The sequence below is a fragment of the Clupea harengus genome, chromosome 15 (genome assembly GCF_900700415.2).
Source record: "Clupea harengus chromosome 15, Ch_v2.0.2, whole genome shotgun sequence".
Taxonomy (NCBI): Eukaryota; Metazoa; Chordata; class Actinopteri; order Clupeiformes; family Clupeidae; genus Clupea; species Clupea harengus.
Genome location: NC_045166.1, coordinates 3,948,453 through 3,969,397, shown reverse-complemented (window position 1 = coordinate 3,969,397; position 20,945 = coordinate 3,948,453). Strand labels below are relative to the sequence as shown.

The following is a 20,945-nucleotide window of genomic DNA, read 5'->3' as shown; positions in this document are numbered from 1 at the left end:
ACATACAGAACATGTCATTTGCGCTGCCCTTTATAATATGACGTGTGTGTGTGTGTGTGTGTGTGTGTGTGTGTGTGTGTATATAAGAGAGAGAGAGAGACAGACAGAGTGTGTGTGTGTGTGTGTGTGTGTGTGTGTGTGTGTGTGTGTCCATACCTGTGCTATGTGGCTGTAGCAGTTCTGTGAGGCTTTTGCCCTTCCCGGCAAGCTTACTACCGAACACAGCTTTCAGAGCTCTGTTACCGGTCTCCAGTTGCAGCAACACCGCATCTGAGGAGAGAGAATCCATGCTAATGTCGGCTAACGTTGGCTGAAATGTAGCAGTAGTAGTGGGGGCAAGTAGCCAGACTTCAGTCAAGACGAGATTTAACACCACACTAATCCATTCCCTGTGTGTGTTGGATTTCTGACAAATGTACAAATGACAGCTGCACTTACACATTTTAAATCACAGACTAAAGACAAATTACTCATGGTAATTACATAGTGGAAACCAAGATTCCACGGGTGTGAGAGGTGATCCACAAAGAGCATTGCTAGATTGGAGAGCCTACCTGGTGCATGTTTGAAGCTCTTGGTGAGGTGCGAGAGCCATGTGGTGCGGAGGATCCAGTCGCTGTGGGAGGCTCGCTCAGTCAGGATTCGGACGGCCGTGGGAAGCAGATGTATGGCGTCCTCAGCGCCCACGTCACCCACGGTGCCTGTAAAGACTTGGCCCTCGTGCAGCACTCCGATCTGCATGGCCCTCTGGAGGTCAGTTAGGCTTAGTGGTCGACTCCTGGACAAGAGAGACACACCGAAGACCGAGGTAATGTCATTTACACTAAAACCAACTGAGCAAAGTATGTCAGAGCTCCACATCCATGTTTATAAGCAAATGACTAAATGACTTTACACAACTGTCACATGTGGTAGAAACAGAGTCCCTGCAGTTCAACTACACACTGACCTCTATGTAGATGTCACATGAGAACAATTTAACAATTTTAAGCAGCCGTAAAGTTTTTTTTTGGTCTAAAACGACCTACCCACACAACAAATATGGAAAATAACTCATGTGAGTGTGTGTGTCTGTCTTGCCTTTTGCCCTGCAAGTTGAGGCTGTTGAGGCAGAAGGACAGGACCTGGCCATCCCTGAGCACGTTGGAGAAGCAGGAGTCCTCGGTGGAGAAGAGAGCAGAGGGCACGCTGTCTGGCCAGACGCCAGCACACAGCAGCCCGTTCCCCCAGTCCTCCGTGTCCAGCACTGACAGCTGTCGCTCAATCACTTCCTGAGCCAGCTGGAGAGTGACAGCCATGACAGGATGGGTTAGAGCTCATTGTGCTTTATGTAAGGAGAGAGGTCCAGGCTACTGCGCTTTGGAATCAATGTGGCCATTGTAGAGTTCAGAAGTCTTATGTCATATAAACAGTAGAGTTCAGAAGTCTTATGTCATATAAACAGTAGAGTTCAGAAGTCTTATGTCATATAAACAGTAGAGTTCAGAAGTCTTATGTCATATAAACAGTAGAGTTCAGAAGTCTTATGTCATATAAACAGTAGAGTTCAGAAGTCTTATGTCATATAAACAGTAGAGTTCAGAAGTCTTATGTCATATAAACAGTAGAGTTCAGAAGTCTTATGTCATATAAACAGTAGAGTTCAGAAGTCTTATGTCATATATACAGTAGAGTTCAGAAGTCTTATGTCATAAAAAACAGTAGAGTTCAGAAGTTTTACGTCATATAAACAGTAGTGTTCGTAAGTCATATAAACAGTTAAAACAATCACAAGAGTTTGTTTCCATCAATATCTGTCCTTTCCATGGAGAAGATTACGTGGTATAGTGAAGCATCAGCGGTGTAGTTGTGTTGCTGTCTGGGGTTGTATTATGCAACACTGTGTAAATCAATGCTGTGGTGTGTAGTCACATGGTTTGGGCCCAGTACCTTCTGGCTGGCAGTGGTGCGCTGGCTGAGGGAGTAGGCCTCCCCGCAGGCCTGCAGCAGAGCGCTGGGCAGGTCCACTCCTCTCTGCAGCTGGCTGGACAGCAGAGTGGCGGCATGGAACAGGGACGAGACCGAGGATGCTGGGGAATCTGGGGGGGGAAAGCGATTCCAACATCAACCATCTTGAAGCACTTTGATGACTTGAAGTAATTTATGCTACAATCGTTCAAGATCCCAAACCGTCACAGGAATGCTTTTGGATCAGGTCACCGTTTAAGCTCAGGGCTTACCCCAGATAGTGGCTTTGATCTCGGAGTGGATGGACATGAGCAGGTCACACACACAGTCTCCGATGACCCCTGCGGTGTGCAGGAGGGTCTTCAGGTCCAGGGTATCCCAGCACAACGCCTCGTGCTCCCCAGGAATGTAGATCTCAACTCCCCGGTTCCTCATAGCTCTGGAGATCTCCCCATGAATGGCGTCCATAGCCAGGAACAATCTGAGTGAAGCACGTTAAATGTTAAGTTCAACTGTACTTTTGGGGATGATGGTGCTTTTCCTCTATAGTGCTGAAAAATGGTGACGTCTACATGGTCAGTCAGTTCTTATTTCTTCACATTTGGATATTTGGACAGAAATAGAGAATATTAAAAACCGTAACATACTCTGAGCATGGTTAGTTGCTGTAAGTTAATGGTTAAGAAATACATCTGTACACTGACTTATCTCAAATTCACTCAGGTGTTAGCAAGATGTCTCCCTGAACCAATAGGCAGCTGTACCTGAAGTTGGGATGTGGCGTGATGCTGGGGGTCGTCCCGTCGATGACTCCCCTCTCATTGATGGTCAGAGAACCACCAGGCTCCAGCAGGGCATTTAGACGGTCCAGCACTGACGCACTTCACATGGACACAACAATATTACATTACTAACCACTTCACATGGACACAACAATATATATTACATTACAAACCACTTCACATGGACACAACAAAATATATATATATATAACATTACTAACCACTTCACATGTACACAACAATATATATTACATTACTAACCACTTCACATGGACACAACAATATATATTACATTACTAACCACTTCACATGGACACAACAATACATATTACATTACTAACCACTTCACATGGACACAACAATACATATTACATTACTAACCACTTCACATGGACACAACAATATATATTACATTACTAACCACTTCACATGGACACAACAATATATATTACATTACTAACCACTTCACATGGACATAACAATATTACATTACTAACCACTTCACATGGACACAACAATATAAACTCGTCAAAAAAGGTTTGGAAATTTGTGTTTGGTCGATTATTTCTCTATTGTTACAATGCTAATTGGGATTGTATTTTATATTGTTGGAAAGCCTGTTTATTTACCTTTACAATGATGTCCAACTTGTAGGGATCATGCATTTGTGGGATGAGCAGCACAGCTGATTATGTGGGTAGCGCCCAAGTCAAATTTGCCAAAATTCTCCTATTCTCCTGTTGGTATTCAATCATGTTTTGAGTTGTTTGGTGGATTGGGTGATTGAACTCTCGATCAGTTGTTCCTTGTTACTGGTTCGAGAGTTCAATTACCCAATCCACCAAACAACTCAAAACAAGAGTGAATGTCTTAATGTATGTCCCACTCCTGCTATAAGCAGAGGGCTTGTAATGTATGTCCCACTCCTGCTATAAGCAGAGGGCTCGTCATGTTCCACTCCTGCTATAAGCAGAGGGCTCGTCATGTTCCACTCCTGCTATAAGCAGAGGGCTCGTCATGTTCCACTCCTGCTATAAGCAGAGGGCTTGTTATGTATGTCCCACTCCTGCTATAAGCAGAGGGCTTGTTATGTATGTTCCACTCCTGCTATAAGCAGAGGGCTTGTTATGTATGTCCCACTCCTGCTATAAGCAGAGGGCTCGTCATGTTCCTGACCTGCAGAAGTTGACGTTGTCCATCAGCAGCCAGTCCCCCGCCTGCAGCGCCTGCACCAGCATGCCATCCAGCCACTCGAAGCCTCCGTGGCTCCAGCCGTCCTGCATCTGGGCCAGACGCTCCTTCAGCAGGGTGAAGTCCATCTGCAGCTTGGACATGTCTGCAGCACAGCACAGAACAGCACAGCACACCTCAACAACACGCTAACCATGAGCACAGAACAGCACAGCACACCTCAACAACACGCTAACCATGAGCACAGAACACGCATTCAACTACACCACAGAACAGCACAGAACAGCACAGCACACCTCAACAACACGCTAACCATGAGCACAGCACAGAAAAGAACCACTCAACAACACGCTAACCATGAGCACAGCACAGAACAGCACAGCACAGCACACCTCAACAACACGCTAACCATGAGCACAGCACAGCACAGCACAGCACAGCACAGCACAGCACAGCACAGCACACCTCAACAACACGCTAACCATAAGCACAGAACAGCACAGCACAGCACAGCACAGCACACCACAGCACACCACAGCACACCTCAACAACACGCTAACCATGAGCACAGACTACGCATTCAACTACACCACAGAACAGCACAGAACAGCACAGCACACCTCAACAACACGCAATCCAGAAGTACAGACCAACTACACCATCAAAACTCTTCAACATCGATTCAACAGATTAGTCATATTCAAAGCAGAAGATGCTTTTATCAGGTCATGTAATTGGGTTTCATGTTTCTTCAGCTTAAGGGGACTACTTTGTCAACCTACCTATGAAGACCTTCAGCTTGGTGTTGAGCTTCTGCAAGAGGACAATGATGACCTCCAGTTTGTTGAGGGCCTCAAAGGTGACTGTTCCCTCTGTGCGGTCAAGCCCCTCCTCCTTTAGCCAGCGGCGGAAAGCCCCCCATGTGCTCAGAAGAAACTCAGTGTCCTGCACTGCTCCGTCCAGTGACATCAGCCCCCGCCGTGTCACCATGGCAACCACATAGTCCACGCTCTCCAGCACCTGCTGCCAGGGTCGGATGATGTCCACCTGTGCAGGTACAAGACAGGGTCTTAAAATGTCAAGAAATGTCTTTGCATTATGGAATATGTATGTTCTATGTATCTATTACATGTATATTTGATATATATGGTTTAGGTATTTATATATGTATTACGATGTATACGTACATGTATATGTATTTATATATGTATTACGATGTATAAGTACATGTATATGTATTTGTATATGCTTTATGTACTGAATATGGGAGGAGACCCATGTGATCCACAGTGACTGACCTGCTCAAAGCCCCCCAGCAGCTCGGTGGTGTCCATGGCACTGTTCATGGCCATGACGCGCAGGCGGTGGCCCGTCAGCAGGGCCAGCAGCTGCACCAGGCTGGTCTTCCCACTGGCCGTGGGGCCCACCAGGATGGCCATCCAGCCCCGCTCCACACACTTCATCAGGGACTCCAGAGGACGCAGCGCGTGGTGGGTGATGGACAGGGGCGGGTCCAGGGCCACAGGGGCCCCCCCACTGCGAGTGAGCACAGAGAAGCCAACCTGAAGGACGACAGGAGGAGGAGGAGGAGGAGGAGGAGGAGAGGAGACGGATATGTCAACTTCATAACAATGATCAGAGGTTTTTATAACAATGATCAGAGGTTTTTATGACAACTCAGACATAGAAGAAGTGTTAAAGGGGAGGTGTTGACAGACCTGGAGATTGAGTGGTGTTATATGAAACTGGCGGGAACCCGTGTAGGGCTCAAAGTCGGCACCGAACACCTTTCTGAACGTAGCCAGCACCTGAATATAGAATTCAACACATCTTAGCACAAAATTCCACACAGAGTGCAACACAGACGCCACATATACCTTGACATAAATATGCCCCGATGTTGCGGTGGTTACCTGGGCCTTATCTGCCTCAGTCCTCATCCTGTCAGCATACACCAGCCCCACATGCTGCCCTGGGTTGAAGAAGCCAGGTGACTGGTCAGCCTGCATCAGCTGACACCAACGGAAGATGTCACGCACATTGAACTCCCAAGGCCCCCCTCTCTGTCCCCACCTCCTCTCCACACTGACCTCCTGAACCAGCTGAAAGGGAAATAAAAAAACAACAGATTACATTAGGATGTCAATCATTATTTATCAGCACATTACATGATGGAAAAAAGGTTAGGAAAGTGTAGAGTATAGTCGAGAATACATAAGAGCAAAGACTGTTTTGTTTCTTTAGACCCAGGGACCCATCCCTAACACTTCCTCAAATTCCTCTCTATCCAACCTATGTGTTTGAGGCTGGCGTGTCCAAACAGTGCCGTCAGTAAGGGCAAGCCTGTTTAATTGGCAGGGTGGCAGTGGGCACAGTGTGAGTTAACATTGTAAGGTCAGCTCAGGGTATACGTCACCCTGACAGGATGCCAGGTTACCTAACACAGAGAACCAATGAAATGGAAAAAGTATTTAATCCCAACAGAGCTCTCTCCATTGAATATGGAAGGACAGAACATCACTACTTACCCTGTTGCTGAACTGAACCATTTTAGAGATTATTTGTTTATCGATCGCTGGGAAGATGGAACTCCCGATAAATTCCATGTCTTCACTGGGGAGCTGATCCACATATACCTGCACAGGAAGTTCACATTTAGAAAGAAACAACCAGCAGTAAAATCCTGTTGATATGTTTGGAACATCACTGAAGCTTCTACCCACCTGGGTGAACCTGTTGAGGAATGATTTTGGGAGGCCCTTGCGACCTCCGCCCTGTGTGAAGGGATTCTGACAGCCAAAGATCTTGGTCTTCTCGTGCTGCACCTGGAAACTCATGCCCAGCTCTGGGATGTAGATCTCTGCTCGATGGTCGAAGCAGGCGTTCAGTCCTTCCAGCACAGACTGAGAGGCCAGATTCAGCTGCAATGACGCAAAATAAACAAAGTTTAGAGTTGCTATTCCTCTTCACAATAACACACAGAGCCAAATCAGAGCTTAGAAGACTCCTCACTAGACCTGGAAGGACAAGTTCAGGTTTTTTTATCCATTCATTTGAATCCATCACAATGACAGTTTTCAGTATGATAATATATTCTTTCCTCAGGTCGGTTACAAGGCAAATGACAACTTAAAGCTTAAAAACAACACACTTTTCCCTTCTAAACTACTAAACTAAGCTTTCTAAACTAAAAAGTAGACAAAATATGTCTATGGCCTAGAAGCATTTAAATGCCATGCGATGAGTAATAACAGCAGTGAAGCCTAAGTACACACCTCATCCAGGACAATCCAGTGGCCAGCCTTCAGTGCTGCCAATAGAGGGCCATCTCTCCATGCAAACTCCCCCCCTTTGCCACCCTCCACTGGCAGATCTGTCCCGAACAAGTCGGTCACATCCTACAAGAAGAAACAAGCTCATGAGGAAAATACATTATCAAAGCAAGAGTCTAGTAATGTTAAACTATGACAGACAGCATTCCATTACAGAGATATAGCACAGGATCACCTATTCCCTCAGACATAGAAGGAAAAAAAGTGTAAGGTGTAATTATGTGGTTTTGTCCAGGGGAATCTAATCATGAGACGTACTGTTTGTTCAGACAGATTGATCCGGATGAGGCGGTTCCCTGAGGCTTTGGCCAGAGCTGCCACCAGGCTGGTCTTGCCCACGCCAGGGGAGCCCTCCAGCAGGACGGGCCTCTGCAGCTTCAGGGCCCGCAGGAGTCTCTGGGCGTTCATGGCAGTAGTGCCCGCCGCAAGGGTGTAGTCGGTCAGGTTCCTGCTCTCACTCTCAGGACCTGCCACACAAGGATTTATAATGGCGGAAATTTAAAGCACTGTGGGGATGGCAAATAATAAGCTGAACATGTGCTTTTAATTACTCTAAATTGACATTTTCATGTACAGGAAACTGAATTTTGAAAATAGGTGTTTTATAAACCTTGATTTTTCACATGAATAAAAAAAAAAACTGTCAGCTGTCATGTAGATGTATATGCTTAAAACACGTATTTAGCACGTATCTGTCCATCCTAAACTACAGTTATACCGATGGGGATGTAAAAAGGGTCGATGCCAAAGAAGTCTTCTCCCCAGGTTGGCTCTCGGTGGAGGCTGGTGTCGTAGATTCTGAGGGCGTCCCGTATCTCCTCATCCAGCTCGGTGTCTCTGCTCAGTCTCTGCTTCAGGAAGTCCATGCAGGCCTGCCGGGCCGCCAGACAGTTATCTGCTGCCGACACAGTGGTACCTGTCAGGATCCAGACCACAGAAAAAGCAATAATGTTCGAGTTAGAACAAGCACCAGATGCTTTTCACGGGGCACCTGCAAGCTGGCAAAAGTGAATTAGACTTCATATGAAGACACAAACCCCTAACCCCTATTATGGCAGAGTCTGAAAAGCCTCATATGACAGAGTTGCCACTCGCATTGAGATACAAATAATAGAAATAAAGGCTAATGAGATGAGCCCTTTTGATAAGTTCTTTATTTGATCCTTCCCTTGACCCACCTGAGCCAATTCCATCCACGTACACCAGGCAGGCAGCGTGGATGAAAGCTGTGACCGTATTCAGACGAAGGTCCCACTCCACCTCGTCTTGCTCCTCATCCTCCCCCATGGTCATGAAGCCATCCGCGTCCCGCTCGCACACCTGGTTCAGGAAGTTCACCCACGACAGGATGTCTCGCACGCTCAGGATGCAGCGCCGCCCAAAGTCCTGATTGGTCAGCCACTCGATGAAGTCTAGCATAAGCTCAGCAATGTCTTTCCCTGCAGGGGGTAGTATAAAAAAAAAGAAATGCAGATTGACATCGGTCACACCTTTTTCTGGCTTTAAGGACAGCCCACTGTATACGGCTATTTGTTTATACAAAACCGAACACTGCAAACAGATCCAGCAGAAATATACGGCATGGTATTGGTCTGGAAATGTCACGCGTGTCTTACTCAAATCATTTCATGCCAAGAAAGCACATTATGAAATAATTAGCAGAAAATGTGTTTGATGCTCAAAAGACAGTGTTCAATACAAGGATGGGGTACAGATAGCATCATGTCCTGAAGAGAGGGTGCTGACCTTGATGGTCATGCTCATCCAGAGACAGGCCCGAGCGCAGGTTGTGCTGGACTACCAGCATCAGGTCTGAACGACTGTTGGACTGGGGACACCAGATCTCTGTGAACCTGTTCCTCAATGCAGGGGAGAGCTAGAGGGCACAGTGACAACAAGGCAAGCGGGTCAAATACCACCAACACAATCCCATTTTTCATTTAGACATTAACTCAACAGCATTAACTCAAAATGGAGACTACAATACACTGAGACTGCAAAGTGGTGAGGATTGAAGTTCATCTTCTCTGAACATACCTCCTTCTTCCCAAAGTCTCCCCCTGGGTTCATGGTAGCAACCAGACGGAATCTGGCCCCTGCGGTGATGAGCTCCACGTCGTCATCGTCACCGCTGCCTTTCTCTGCCAGCACCAGCATCTTCTCCGTCTCCAGCACACTGGTGACACACACAAGACAAATAGCAGCGCTGCCTGACGCATGACTCTATGCCTGTATATGGGCTCTAAGGTTGCGTTATGTACTGTGTGATTGATGATGAGTGTGTACTGTGAGTACTGAGTACACAACCGTGAGTACACGACCGTGAGTACACAACCGTAATACACGACTGTGAGTACACAACTGCCCACCTGTTGAGCCTTTCCAGGACGGAGTCGTCGGCGAGAGAGATCTCGTCCATCAGGAACACGCCCTCCTCCTTCATGGCCCTGACCAGAGGTCCGTCGTGCCACTCGAACAGACGGCCGTCCTCAGCGGCGCCGGCGTGGCGGACTGGACGGAGCCCGCCCAGGAAGTCGGACGTCTCCATGTGTAAGTGGCAGTTCACCGAGAAGAACCTCTGGCTGGCCAGAGTGGCAAACAGCTGGCAGATTGTGGTCTTCCCACACCTGGAAGGGGGGAGAATAGTGAAATGAAATGACTGTACTGACTTACAATAACATGTAGATTACATCATTCATTATTTGTATCTGATTGATTGTACATTTGCTCTGGTATTGGCAAAGATTCAAATTAAGAGCGTCATGGTGCTATACTGCGATACTGATTTTAGAAGGTTTACAATTACATCAAACAGTCAGTAAGCTATTCCTTTTCCTCCTTTTCATTGGCATTGCTAAATAAGCCACGCTAATCTAGTAGTTAGGTAGTATAAACATAAACAAACACTTTTGCCTTTCACTGCACACAGGTCTCTCAAACATACCCCGTGTCTCCCACCAGCAGAACAGACTCTCGAAACCGCAGCGCTCGACCTACAAGCACCGCCAGCCTCCTCATGCCCTGGGTCCAGACCACATGACCAAACTCCTCAGGAACTCCAGCTATGCTGTCAATTAAGGGACCTGTGAATGCCATCAAGGGGCGGTGGTTAGAACAGGCACATCACCAGTCATCCTTGACCATGGCCATTTAGGCACAGTGGACATAACAACATTCACACTCAATACACCATAATGAAAACAAAGCCAATGGTGGCCACACACACACACACACACACACAACTGCATTATCTATTATGTGTTTTAAAAAAAAAGTTCTATTCATTACTTTGACAATACACCACAAACCATCTACTGCAGCAAGCCCAACTTGTAAGATGTGCACTCACTGAACTGGGTGATGACAGGTTCATGTGAGAACAGGACGTCTGGATTCACTTTCCTCTTAAAATGCTTTTCTAGAATGTTCTGGATGGTCTCCACTTCCTCTGGTTTTCTGACTCGTCCTGATAGCAGCATGAATCCTAAGACAAAGAAAACAAGTAAAAAGAGATTACACTAAGACCATTCCATGCCAGTATGAGTGTAAAACTGACAATGAGACCGTAGTCGTTACACTTAACCATACCATCATCAGCTAAATGCTGCAACCAGTCTCGAGAGGCCTCCGTCTGCTCTTCAAGCCGGTACCGCTCCGCCCAGCGAAACAGGTCCCTCAAAGTGATGAAACCATGCTTCCCCGCAAACACACTGGAGCCCCTGCGCAATGACTACACACACACACACACACACACACACACACATTTATTTACCATCCAAAGCTCAATAAAGCAATGAAGACAAAAACAGCGGGTGGAGATGACATTGGCCGAACCTGAAGTTCTTGCATGACGTCCACCAGCTTGGTGCAGTAGGACGGGGGAAGGCTGCATCTCCTGTGCAGGATGGTTTCCAACTCAGCACTGGGCAGCTCATCAAAATGGAGCTCAACAAAGCGATTCCTAAAGGCCCTTGACAGCACCTGAAATTGGAACAAAATTCAAAGTAAAACCTCTTCATCTTTCTGGAGTTTAAATGCTGCAGGTAATAACTTATTGTGATGGAAAATACCTTTCGGCCACCGTAGAGCCCTGGAGGATTCTGAGTGGCAAAGAGCATGAATCTGGGATGAGCCTTCACTACTTCCTGTGTCTCTGCCACAAAGAGCTCCCTGTTGTCATCGAGCAAACGGTTAAGAGCCTCCAGGACATCCGTGGGGGCCAGGTTCAACTCATCCAGAATGATCCAGTAACCCTTTCGCATGGCATCAATCAGAACACCTACGTCCCAGAGGCACAGAAAGGAAATCGGCTTGAAACGGAAACTACACTTTAAAAAGGTGATTTTCAATAATGAAAGACTGAAAAAAGAGAGTACCCTCTTTGAAGATGAGCTTCCCACTGTCGTCGGAGGAGTAGCACCCGAGGTATTCCTGGATGTCAGTGTGCTCGTGGTTGTTGATCCTCACACACTGGTTGCCTGTAGCAGCCGCCACCCACTTGATGAGACTCGTCTTTCCCACAGACGTCTCCCCCTGGATTAGCACCGGATGGGAACTAAGAGAGAGCAAAACAATCATGAATACCATAGAAAGAAAGAAAGACACACATAGTACAGTAATTTGATTTGAGAAGACATCTTTCCATGAACTATTAACATCCAATTAGAATCTAATAAGCATTAAAAACTGATGGTTTTATAAGTAGCTCTTCACACATGTAGAAGTCATTTAAATAATCCTGTCAGAGTGTGAGAGTGCAACTCTGAAAAGAGAAGCAGGGGGATGGGAGCGCTCTCCTACCCAGCAGACACCACTCTGGCCAGGTCCCGCAGGTTGAGTTTGACAGCTGGAGTGTGGATGTAGAAAGGGTCCACCGCCGGCTCCATCTCCCCCTGAGACAACCAGTACTCCTCCATCAGCACACAGCGGCGGTCCTTGGGCTCTGGGATTGGCTGGAGGAGAAAACAAGAAACATTTCCAATATTTCCCCCGAGAGAACAATGCATTGAATCTCTTTGCTGCAGTCGGAGTAATGCCTTTCCTTCACCATTTTAGAAGTAATTCGTATAAAAATGTACCTGTTTCAAACACTTCACATTTCCTGCGAGGATGTGCTGAACCACCAGTTTCTGCACCACGGGATGGGAGCAGCGGTCCAACTGTGTCAGGAAACTCAAACAGAAGCCCTGGGAGACATCAGAGGGAGAATGGCGTTAGGCACAGCCTGTCTACAGCTCCAAATCTAAAGCTCCTTCTAACACCTAGATCTGTGAAGGTCTCTCCTACCTCATAGAGGGAGCGCTGGATGCTGTAGCAGGGGTTGGCAGCGACATACTTGAGAGCACGACAGAGTGTGCGCAAACTGTAGTGTGGTTTCTGACCCGTGCCGCCCACCAGGTGGGTGTGGGCCTCCTCACGAATCGTGAGGTAAAAGCTAAACAAAAACACACAACACACATATTTACCAGTTTGTTCAACAACATTTTGTAACTGCTTGTAGCTTCAAAAGCAATACTGTTTTTTAATATTCTATACGGGAAGAGATTTTGTTTTGAACATAAAGAGGAAGCAGACCTTATGATTCCATTGATGACACTCTTGCTCAAATTAAGGCCTTTCAGGTAATCTGCTACAAGGATGCGCAAGTCCGATTCATTTTCCAGCTCCTCCACAAACAGCTCAGTAAACCTGAAATAAAACATTAAAATAAAACATTTAAAAAAAAGAAAATAAACAGTCTCAAAACGAAAGCTCTCAAACGATGTGAGCGGGGCTCAGTAACCCTGGGAGCTCACCTGTTCCGGATCCCAAGCGGCAGGTTTCTCTTGCCTACGTCGGTGGCGGGGTTCATGCAGGCAAACAGGCGGAAGCCTGGGTGGCGCATCAACGGCTCTGAACCCCAGACAAAAACACGAGGACAACTTTTACAAACAACACTGATGCAGTCACCATGAATGACCTCACCAAAAAATACACAAACATTAAATCACAAAGTAATGACGTCTGGGTTAAAAACAAAAAGCGAGTATTTGGAGACTGAGACAGGGATAGTATCAGGTGGACTAACCGGTGTCGCCTCGGTCCAGAAGCACCAGAGATCCTGTGCTCCCCTCCAGAAGACCGCTCAAGCACTCCAGAGTCTCTGCTGCAGCCAGGTTGATCTCGTCCAGCAGCACCCACTCTCCTCTCTTCACCGCCTGGGCGAGCGTTCCCTGTGGACACAAAGGATCTACACTCATGGACCAGCTTTACAGACACATCCACTGAGGCAGGTCTTTCCGCTAACACACACGCAATCACCTTCTTGAAAACAGACACCACAAAAACAATGTTCTTAAAAAAAAATCTTTTTTTTTTTAATTCAAGGTATGGAAAAATATATAATCCAACTGTACCTCCACGAAGGCAAAGACTAGCGCAGATTCGCATGCCCTGATCTGCTCCTGCGTCTGAACCAGCCTCTGGGACAAAACCTCCCACTGCTCCTGCAACAAAGCTGCAGACACACACACACACACACACACACACACAAATATAGCTCAGTCTCCAAAAAGTTGTTGAGCACACTGTAGCAACAGGTCCATCACAATTGTATGTGTGTGTGTGTGTGTGTGTGTGTTAGATGTGTATATGAATGCAATACCATTAGGTTTGTCGTGGAGCTCCTTAGTGAGAGCAGACTTGCAGACGTGGTCCATGAGCTTGAGCAGGTCCTGCCAACGCTTGCTCCTGAAGCAGGTCTGCACGTGGCCCAGGAAAGTCAGGTTCTGCTTGCGGGAGTAGGTCTGGGCAAACAGATCCTCGAACGCCTCGCGCAAGGGCAGCAGAATCAGCTTATGGTCTACTGGCTTATACCTGCACACACAACAGTACACACTTTAGCAGGTCGGCTCAGGATTCAGTCCACTCCACATATAGCTGGAGAGCAGGCTATCCTCAGTGCTTCACTCCATTGTCTTTCAGTGAGACTAAGATGATCAGAGAATATCACACATACCCTCCTAAAAGGTCAGCTGTATCGCTCTGCTGATTCATGTTTATAACCCGCAATCGGTGCCCTAAGGAGGTTGGGTGGGAGAGAGTGAGAGAGAGAGAGAAATCAAAGGGATGCACCACTGATGAAGAGGACATTTGTTATGTACTCCCATCTCCTGTCATAGTGGCCAAGCAATGAGAAGTGGAGGTTTACACAGAGAGGAGCTGGCTCACCTGTCAGACCCGCCAGGTACTGCACAGTGGAGGTTTTGCCCGTGCCTGTCTCTCCTACCAGCAGGATGGGCTCCCCCTTGGTGACACACACAGCCAGCTGCTCCAGCAGCACGGCGGAGGGCCGGGTGGCAGCAAAGGTCTGATTCTCTCTGCGCAGTGAAAAAGCAGAGGAGTTACACAGATCCTAAGTGCTAAATCACTATAGACACCCTCAAAGGTCTGATTCTCTCTGCGCAGTGAAGGAGCAGAGGAGGTACACAGATCCTAAGTACTTATTCACTAAGCAAACATAAGCTTTAATCAGGTAGGTTCCAGTTCAAATTGAGTAAATATCACTAAGGGCAGGAAAATACTTTGTTTGGTTGTCGTTGTTGTTGCTATTGCTATACAAAGCCGTTAGTGATCCATTCAGTGTGTATTCGATTTAACAGTGGGGCGCCACTATTCCCTGCCTGTTCTTTCCAGGGAGACAAATGGCAAACAAATGCTGTGTAAACAGCACCCGAGCCCTTCGGTCTAGGGGAGATGACAGCAGGAGCTGCTCCCCGTCGTACTTACACAATGATACGAACCACTTCGCTCTGCTTCCGCTCCACCGTGGCCCTGCCCACAGTCACATCCAGCTCCGTCAGGCTGATGCCCGGCTGGTACATCTGGCAGAAGTGCTGGGCCTGGAGGGGGGGGGGGGGGGATCATTACTGGGTTACTCCCAATATCCCAACTGAGAGCGCCGCAGTCCAACCCTCACCCGGTGGTGTTGTGCCTTACCTTCTCTTTGGAGATGTTGAGCTTGCAGCCGATGACCTCGGCCATCCTCAGTCTGCTCTCAGGTTTGGAGAGCATGGCGGTGAAGCAGTCCAGAGCCTGGAACAGTACAGGGACATGTCAGCCAAACAGAAAGTGACACTCAGCTGCACAAATCCTCTTTTTCATAAAAACATCAGCGATAGAGTGGTTCTAGTGATTGGATTGGAAGTAGCTCACCTCCAGGAAGACCTTCTGTGCAGTGGCAGATGAGGAGTTGTCAAAGTTGTCGAAGATCCTCTCACACCACTTCAGTAGATCTCTGGTGATAGGGGAAAAAAAACAAACAAAGAAATACTGAAAATAAGACTACTGCATTTCAGGATGTCCACATCAATAACAAGCAAAGCAGTCCTCCCACAAAAAAATGCAGTCAGTCAGGAGTTCTTTTATTTGCTCATTCTTTGAAGAAAGCCATATAAAAGATGGTAATCCCAGCATTTGACTGACCACTCCATCTGCACTCAAATAAGACCAATGTCCCTCATGAAATCAGACACACTTACACCTGATGCTCATACATGCACCTTCATTGTTTTAATTCACACTTGACATAAGAACATTTCTATCAAGGCTTTAAGGAAATGATACAAGAAACACTATTTTCAGTGAACATATCGAAGCGTCTATAAATAAAGGGTAATATAAATTGCTATGCATGATCCAGTTGGGCATAAATGCATGCAAAACATTTACAATACAGTAATCACGAGTTTCAATTCTTTCTTTCTGAGTCAATACATAAATGAGGGAATGAACTGGATAACCCATATGACACAGCTAGCTGGCTGGCAGTTTTACACACTATACCATCACTGCATGCACAGGAAACCCCCTGGATTGATTCTTTCAGCTACACCAGCGCATCCATTAATGTATACAGGTCCCAACAAAACATGCCACACAATTAATCAAACGCTTTCCATTTCAGATGAGAGAAAACATGAGCATTTTTTTTTTTATCATTTTAGGAACAAGTAATGTAATTAATTGTCTTAAGGTGTACACATTAATAAAATGACCCGTTACATATTCTATTAAAATGTTAAGGCTTATAAAAGGCTTATAGTCTTGTGCAATCATCATCATATTACATTGTTACTAATTACATTTCTGTCTGTACTGGAGTTAGTCAGATACATATACAATGTATTATTACTGTGTTTATAATTATCATGACTATTCCAATGAAAAGAATTACAACACCACCGGATGTCAAGTAAAATCCACTACTCGCAACCCCATTGAACCTGTGGCTATAATCCTCTTATCTAATACATCTGCCCTGGTGTGGCGCCTACCATCACAGGTTATGCAGAGGATGGTCTAATCAATAGCTGTATTGACAGCGGCAAAAAGCCAATGGAAATCTGACAACATGCTTGAGGGCAAGCTGAGCAGTTGATGGGCAACTCCTATTTAAACTCTACCCCACATGACGGGCTCAGTGCTGAACTTCCAATGGGTACACTCTCAGCTTGGCACACGGTCAGAGGGGCATATAAGCTGTACAATTAATGTTCATGACCTTGTTTGGGGCTCATGATCCAATATAACATTGACAGATTCATGGTGTCATTGTAGGGGAATGCAAAAAGAAATGCAGACAGAAGAGAACACAATACTAACATCAGAAAGGCATGCTGGCCTGGGACTCACGACTACATGGAAGAACCTACAGAGACGAACAGAAACTACTCTTATTTACACCACTTCCTCTGAGTCACCATTCCAGTGAACCCTAAAACCCAACTGACACACAGAGTGAGAATGCACAGCCTACACATGGCCATCATGACCACCGTACCTCAGAGAGAGTCCCCTGCCCTCCAGGGCTGCCGCCCCATCATCCGGCCTGTGCTGCTCCACTTCCATCGCCTGTAGACTGGAACCAACTCCCGCCGCGGCTGGACCGGTGTGTCTGTCTCCGGTCAGCTGGCAGTAAATGTCCAGCAGGCGATCCACCACCACGGTTAAGCTTGGATACCTCTTCACCAAAACCTACACAGGACATATTAATAATACATGAAATGACGCCGTATTGACACCAGAAGCTCAGCTGTTTCTCTAACTAAATCTGCAACACTTGCCTGCTTGAGTTCTTCTCTGGGCATATTCCCTATCTGCAGTTTGGTCCAGTATTTGTCCAGCAGTGCTGCGTGAGTGCTTGCGGGCCTGTGCCAGCTTCCACCGCTGAAGAACATCCTACACAAGAAACAAATAGGATGAATCTATATGCATTAAAGTCACAAGGTGTTGTGCTACATTAGGCTGATGTCAAATGTATGCAACAAGATGATCATTTTTCCCCCCTTTACCTTCTTGTTGCAAAAAACTGAAAGCCAGGTGCCACTTGGATACAGTCCTCCCGTCCAGGAATTGTCAACTTCCTGTTTTCCATTAAAGGAAGTAGTACGGATATCTAGAAAAAAAACAAATACAAACATTGCATTAAGCTAAATGAACACCTCATAAATAACAGCAGAATGTTTCCAAACCCAGAAGTCAACCAACCACATCAAGAGGAGCGTGGTCAATGTCTTCCAGCAGGATCCAGTAGCCCTTTGAAACAGCTTGTGTCAGAGAGCCAGGCTGCCACACAAACTTCCCGGGGACGTCTGTACATCGGTACATGCCAAGCAACATCTGCAAAAGTAAGTTCAAGATGGACATTAAGTAAAACATTTGAGTTATCATGCCTTGACAGAACCTACAGATTTAAAGTGGCCACAAAATCTGACCAGTGGGAAAGAGTCACATCTGCCATTTCTGGTGGTCCACACCTGAATGGCTCCACTGACTATCTCCCTACATACAAACATCATTTGTTGCTTTGTTTGTTTGCAATTTTTTCTTTACTTTGCAGAAATGCTGAATAAAAACCATTGAGGCATGGAGGGCTACAGCTATGATGATCTCAGTCACAAGTTGATGGGTCACATCCTTAGTATGAAATGGAACTTTACCTTGCTGTCGGTTTGATCTCCCAGTTGAACTTTGAGGATTTCAGGGGCTTTCACATGCCCAGTCACAGCAGCAAGATATTTCACAAGGGTGGTTTTACCGCAACCGATGGGACCTTCTAACAGCACAGCTTTCTGTGAGGCTACCGCGATAGAGAGTCTCCGCAGGTTCCGACAAGTTGAATCCACCAGAACCAAATCCTTCAAAAAGATCTGAAGAAAAGAAAAACACTACATCTTAAAAGCTGGACACCAATGGAGGCACAGAATGCCAAGCTCTTTTGTACACAAAAAAAGAATGAATGAATTAGACCATCCTACCGGCTCTTCAGTTTGTTGTTTCATCTTGGGCAACACCACTCCACAGACAGCCACAACATTCTGGGAAAGGTCCTCAGACACCACCTGGCCTCGAGTGTATCGATTAGCCTTTTCTTTGCGCCACATAACAGAACCTTGATTAGCCAATACAAGGACTTTTTCTACCTCCAATTGTTGCATCTCCTCAAGTGACCTGTAGAGAAAGGGATGGTAGACTTAAAAGAAATAACAAAACTGCCTCAGATAGGGACATGACAAAAGAAAAAAAACACAGACATTTCCCTTCTTAATACATGATATTTTATGATATTACTAAATGACACATATATTTTAATCAATAACAAGAACTGTTATGTAAATAATGCATGTCCCAATTCATTGTTGCTTTACACATCCCACCAAACAGCAAAATCAGACAAAGAAGCCTGTGATAACAAAATGAGGAACAGATAACCTGACATTTCAAATACACAGGCAACACAGTAACAGGGAGGGAGAGACCAACTATAGGGAGACACTGCAGAAATCTTCAGACACATGAAGTATTATAATAAATGTGATCTAGAGGCGAGGATGGAGAAAAGGCCCCAGTAACAAGTCAGTCAGTTCCAGAAGAAGGCATGACATTAAACACCCCATCACCCAATGCGTAAAAGAACAAAAACGGACAACATACTTCATTTTGAGATGGAGAATTTCTTCACTTGACAAGACCTTTCGCAGGAAGATTGTTTTCTGATTGTCTGTCATGTGGGATACCAAGGCCAGGCACTGTGTGGTGTAACTGCAGTATCAAAAACAATATACATTTAACAATCAGCCTCTGTTTTACACACACATACATACATACAATTAAAACACACATGCATGATACAGCAACTATTGATCAAATTTACAATGCAATTTTTTTTTTTTACATATCCAGCACCCTTACCAGCGGACCATAACATCACTGGTGAACAGCTGAGACACACAAGCGCTCCAGTCCCAAAGGACTCTGTACTTGGCACAGTCACTCTGGAGGAAATGCAGGGTGGCCCCCATCAAGTCCCGCAGCTTCATCCGCCGGGGTCCATACTGGATGGATGATGACTCCTCGCTTGTGAAGTAGAGCCTTTGGAAAACTGGGGGTGCAGTGCTGAAATATCTTGTGGCAAACCTATTAAATCATTATGTAAGAGAACACAAAGTCATATAGATACTGATGTAATATACCACACATGAGTATTAACAGAAGTGCTCATTTATACAGCCACTATACTCACGCTTGTGCGTCAGGATTGAAGTTCAGGAGCTTGCTGAGAGCCACACATAAGCGTTCATGTAAATCATGATTCAGCCGGCCATCTGCTTTGACTCTCTCGGCATTCCTCTCCAACAGATCCAGAATCAAAGGCCGCAAGTGACGGGCAATCAGCAGCGTGTACTCTTTCTCTAACAGGAGATGAGCTAAACACCCCAAAATGCATTGCCTGTCTTGCTGGCTCCATATCTAAGCAGAAGCAAATAGATCAATCGGACTTAGGAGAGAAAATTACCAGAACATATGTGCAGACATTATGATAATGCAATATTAATTATTGAAATATTCCAAACAAGTAAATGTGCAGTTTATTGCTGATGTGCTATGACGAGGCAATACATATCAATTACGTGATAATCCTCCGATCACGACAGACATCAGTTACAGGGTATTCAAGTTCATAAAAGTCAGAACTATAACCACCGTGATTTCAATTGTGTTACTGTGTAACCGTAGCTTGAAGTTCAAGAAAAGCCATTGAAAAAGCTATGAATAATAAGCATGGTTGACTAGTCGGTTATAGTTAGGTTACACTGTTTATCTGATTATCGAAAGGTAAATAAAGCTACGACTACAAGTCTGATGCACCTAAAAAAAGTCTCAATCTTACCTGCTTAGTCAAATACTTGGTGAGTTCGTTGTGACTTTTCTCAATATGCCTTGAGATTGTACCCAATGATGACAAGCTCAGTTCTAAATTTTCCATCATACAAACGATTACATGCGGTAAGTACAGAAGTTGACGACTGTCGAAATGCTAACTTGAATAATGTATAGAATTCTATGTTTAGGGCATCGTGGGTTTCATTAGTTGCTTGTCTATCCTGGTTGTATCACAACACAGTAAGCACGTTCCCGTCAGTGTTAAAAATCGCAGTCCACATGTGAGTAGATAAAAGAAATACTTCCGGGTCAATATTTTGTCGCTTTGATTACGTCCACCGATGCGACAACTCCACCCCCCTCAACTCAACCACCCACCCACTCACACACACACACACTGATACACGAATATGTACCCCTCCCCCACAGTACAACCTTCAAACACAAAGTAGAATACGACGCCGTTCATTCCACAATTCCAACATTTGAA

At 45.8% G+C, this 20,945-nt stretch overlaps 1 protein-coding gene across 1 annotated transcript in view; it reads right to left on the bottom strand.

Annotated features, from left to right (window-relative positions):
• The window catches only part of mdn1 (midasin AAA ATPase 1), a 44,788-nt gene extending 24,017 nt beyond the window's left edge, over positions 1–20,771 (bottom strand). Inside the window, exons 1-49 of the mRNA XM_031581853.2 lie at positions 20,463–20,771; positions 19,815–20,041; positions 19,484–19,708; positions 19,226–19,333; positions 18,550–18,742; positions 18,232–18,441; positions 17,780–17,911; positions 17,584–17,687; positions 17,356–17,470; positions 17,073–17,266; positions 15,446–15,527; positions 15,230–15,325; positions 15,020–15,132; positions 14,462–14,610; positions 14,250–14,310; positions 13,896–14,107; positions 13,648–13,748; positions 13,320–13,464; positions 13,048–13,144; positions 12,827–12,940; positions 12,539–12,686; positions 12,331–12,438; positions 12,053–12,204; positions 11,629–11,807; positions 11,323–11,531; positions 11,087–11,233; positions 10,841–10,982; positions 10,602–10,736; positions 10,197–10,335; positions 9,622–9,879; positions 9,290–9,428; positions 8,999–9,128; positions 8,431–8,691; positions 7,971–8,168; positions 7,511–7,719; positions 7,196–7,318; positions 6,644–6,841; positions 6,449–6,556; positions 5,834–6,022; positions 5,639–5,728; positions 5,219–5,482; positions 4,703–4,967; positions 3,906–4,065; positions 2,712–2,828; positions 2,220–2,428; positions 1,930–2,078; positions 1,081–1,280; positions 555–778; positions 157–270 (exon numbers count right to left, since the gene is read on the bottom strand). Coding sequence (XP_031437713.1) covers positions 157–270; positions 555–778; positions 1,081–1,280; positions 1,930–2,078; positions 2,220–2,428; positions 2,712–2,828; positions 3,906–4,065; positions 4,703–4,967; positions 5,219–5,482; positions 5,639–5,728; positions 5,834–6,022; positions 6,449–6,556; positions 6,644–6,841; positions 7,196–7,318; positions 7,511–7,719; positions 7,971–8,168; positions 8,431–8,691; positions 8,999–9,128; positions 9,290–9,428; positions 9,622–9,879; positions 10,197–10,335; positions 10,602–10,736; positions 10,841–10,982; positions 11,087–11,233; positions 11,323–11,531; positions 11,629–11,807; positions 12,053–12,204; positions 12,331–12,438; positions 12,539–12,686; positions 12,827–12,940; positions 13,048–13,144; positions 13,320–13,464; positions 13,648–13,748; positions 13,896–14,107; positions 14,250–14,310; positions 14,462–14,610; positions 15,020–15,132; positions 15,230–15,325; positions 15,446–15,527; positions 17,073–17,266; positions 17,356–17,470; positions 17,584–17,687; positions 17,780–17,911; positions 18,232–18,441; positions 18,550–18,742; positions 19,226–19,333; positions 19,484–19,708; positions 19,815–20,041; positions 20,463–20,561 — 7,741 coding nt within the window. The 5' untranslated portion in view covers positions 20,562–20,771. The remainder of the gene's footprint in view (positions 1–156; positions 271–554; positions 779–1,080; positions 1,281–1,929; positions 2,079–2,219; positions 2,429–2,711; positions 2,829–3,905; positions 4,066–4,702; positions 4,968–5,218; positions 5,483–5,638; positions 5,729–5,833; positions 6,023–6,448; positions 6,557–6,643; positions 6,842–7,195; positions 7,319–7,510; positions 7,720–7,970; positions 8,169–8,430; positions 8,692–8,998; positions 9,129–9,289; positions 9,429–9,621; positions 9,880–10,196; positions 10,336–10,601; positions 10,737–10,840; positions 10,983–11,086; positions 11,234–11,322; positions 11,532–11,628; positions 11,808–12,052; positions 12,205–12,330; positions 12,439–12,538; positions 12,687–12,826; positions 12,941–13,047; positions 13,145–13,319; positions 13,465–13,647; positions 13,749–13,895; positions 14,108–14,249; positions 14,311–14,461; positions 14,611–15,019; positions 15,133–15,229; positions 15,326–15,445; positions 15,528–17,072; positions 17,267–17,355; positions 17,471–17,583; positions 17,688–17,779; positions 17,912–18,231; positions 18,442–18,549; positions 18,743–19,225; positions 19,334–19,483; positions 19,709–19,814; positions 20,042–20,462) is intronic.
• Positions 20,772–20,945: the final 174 nt, after the last annotated feature.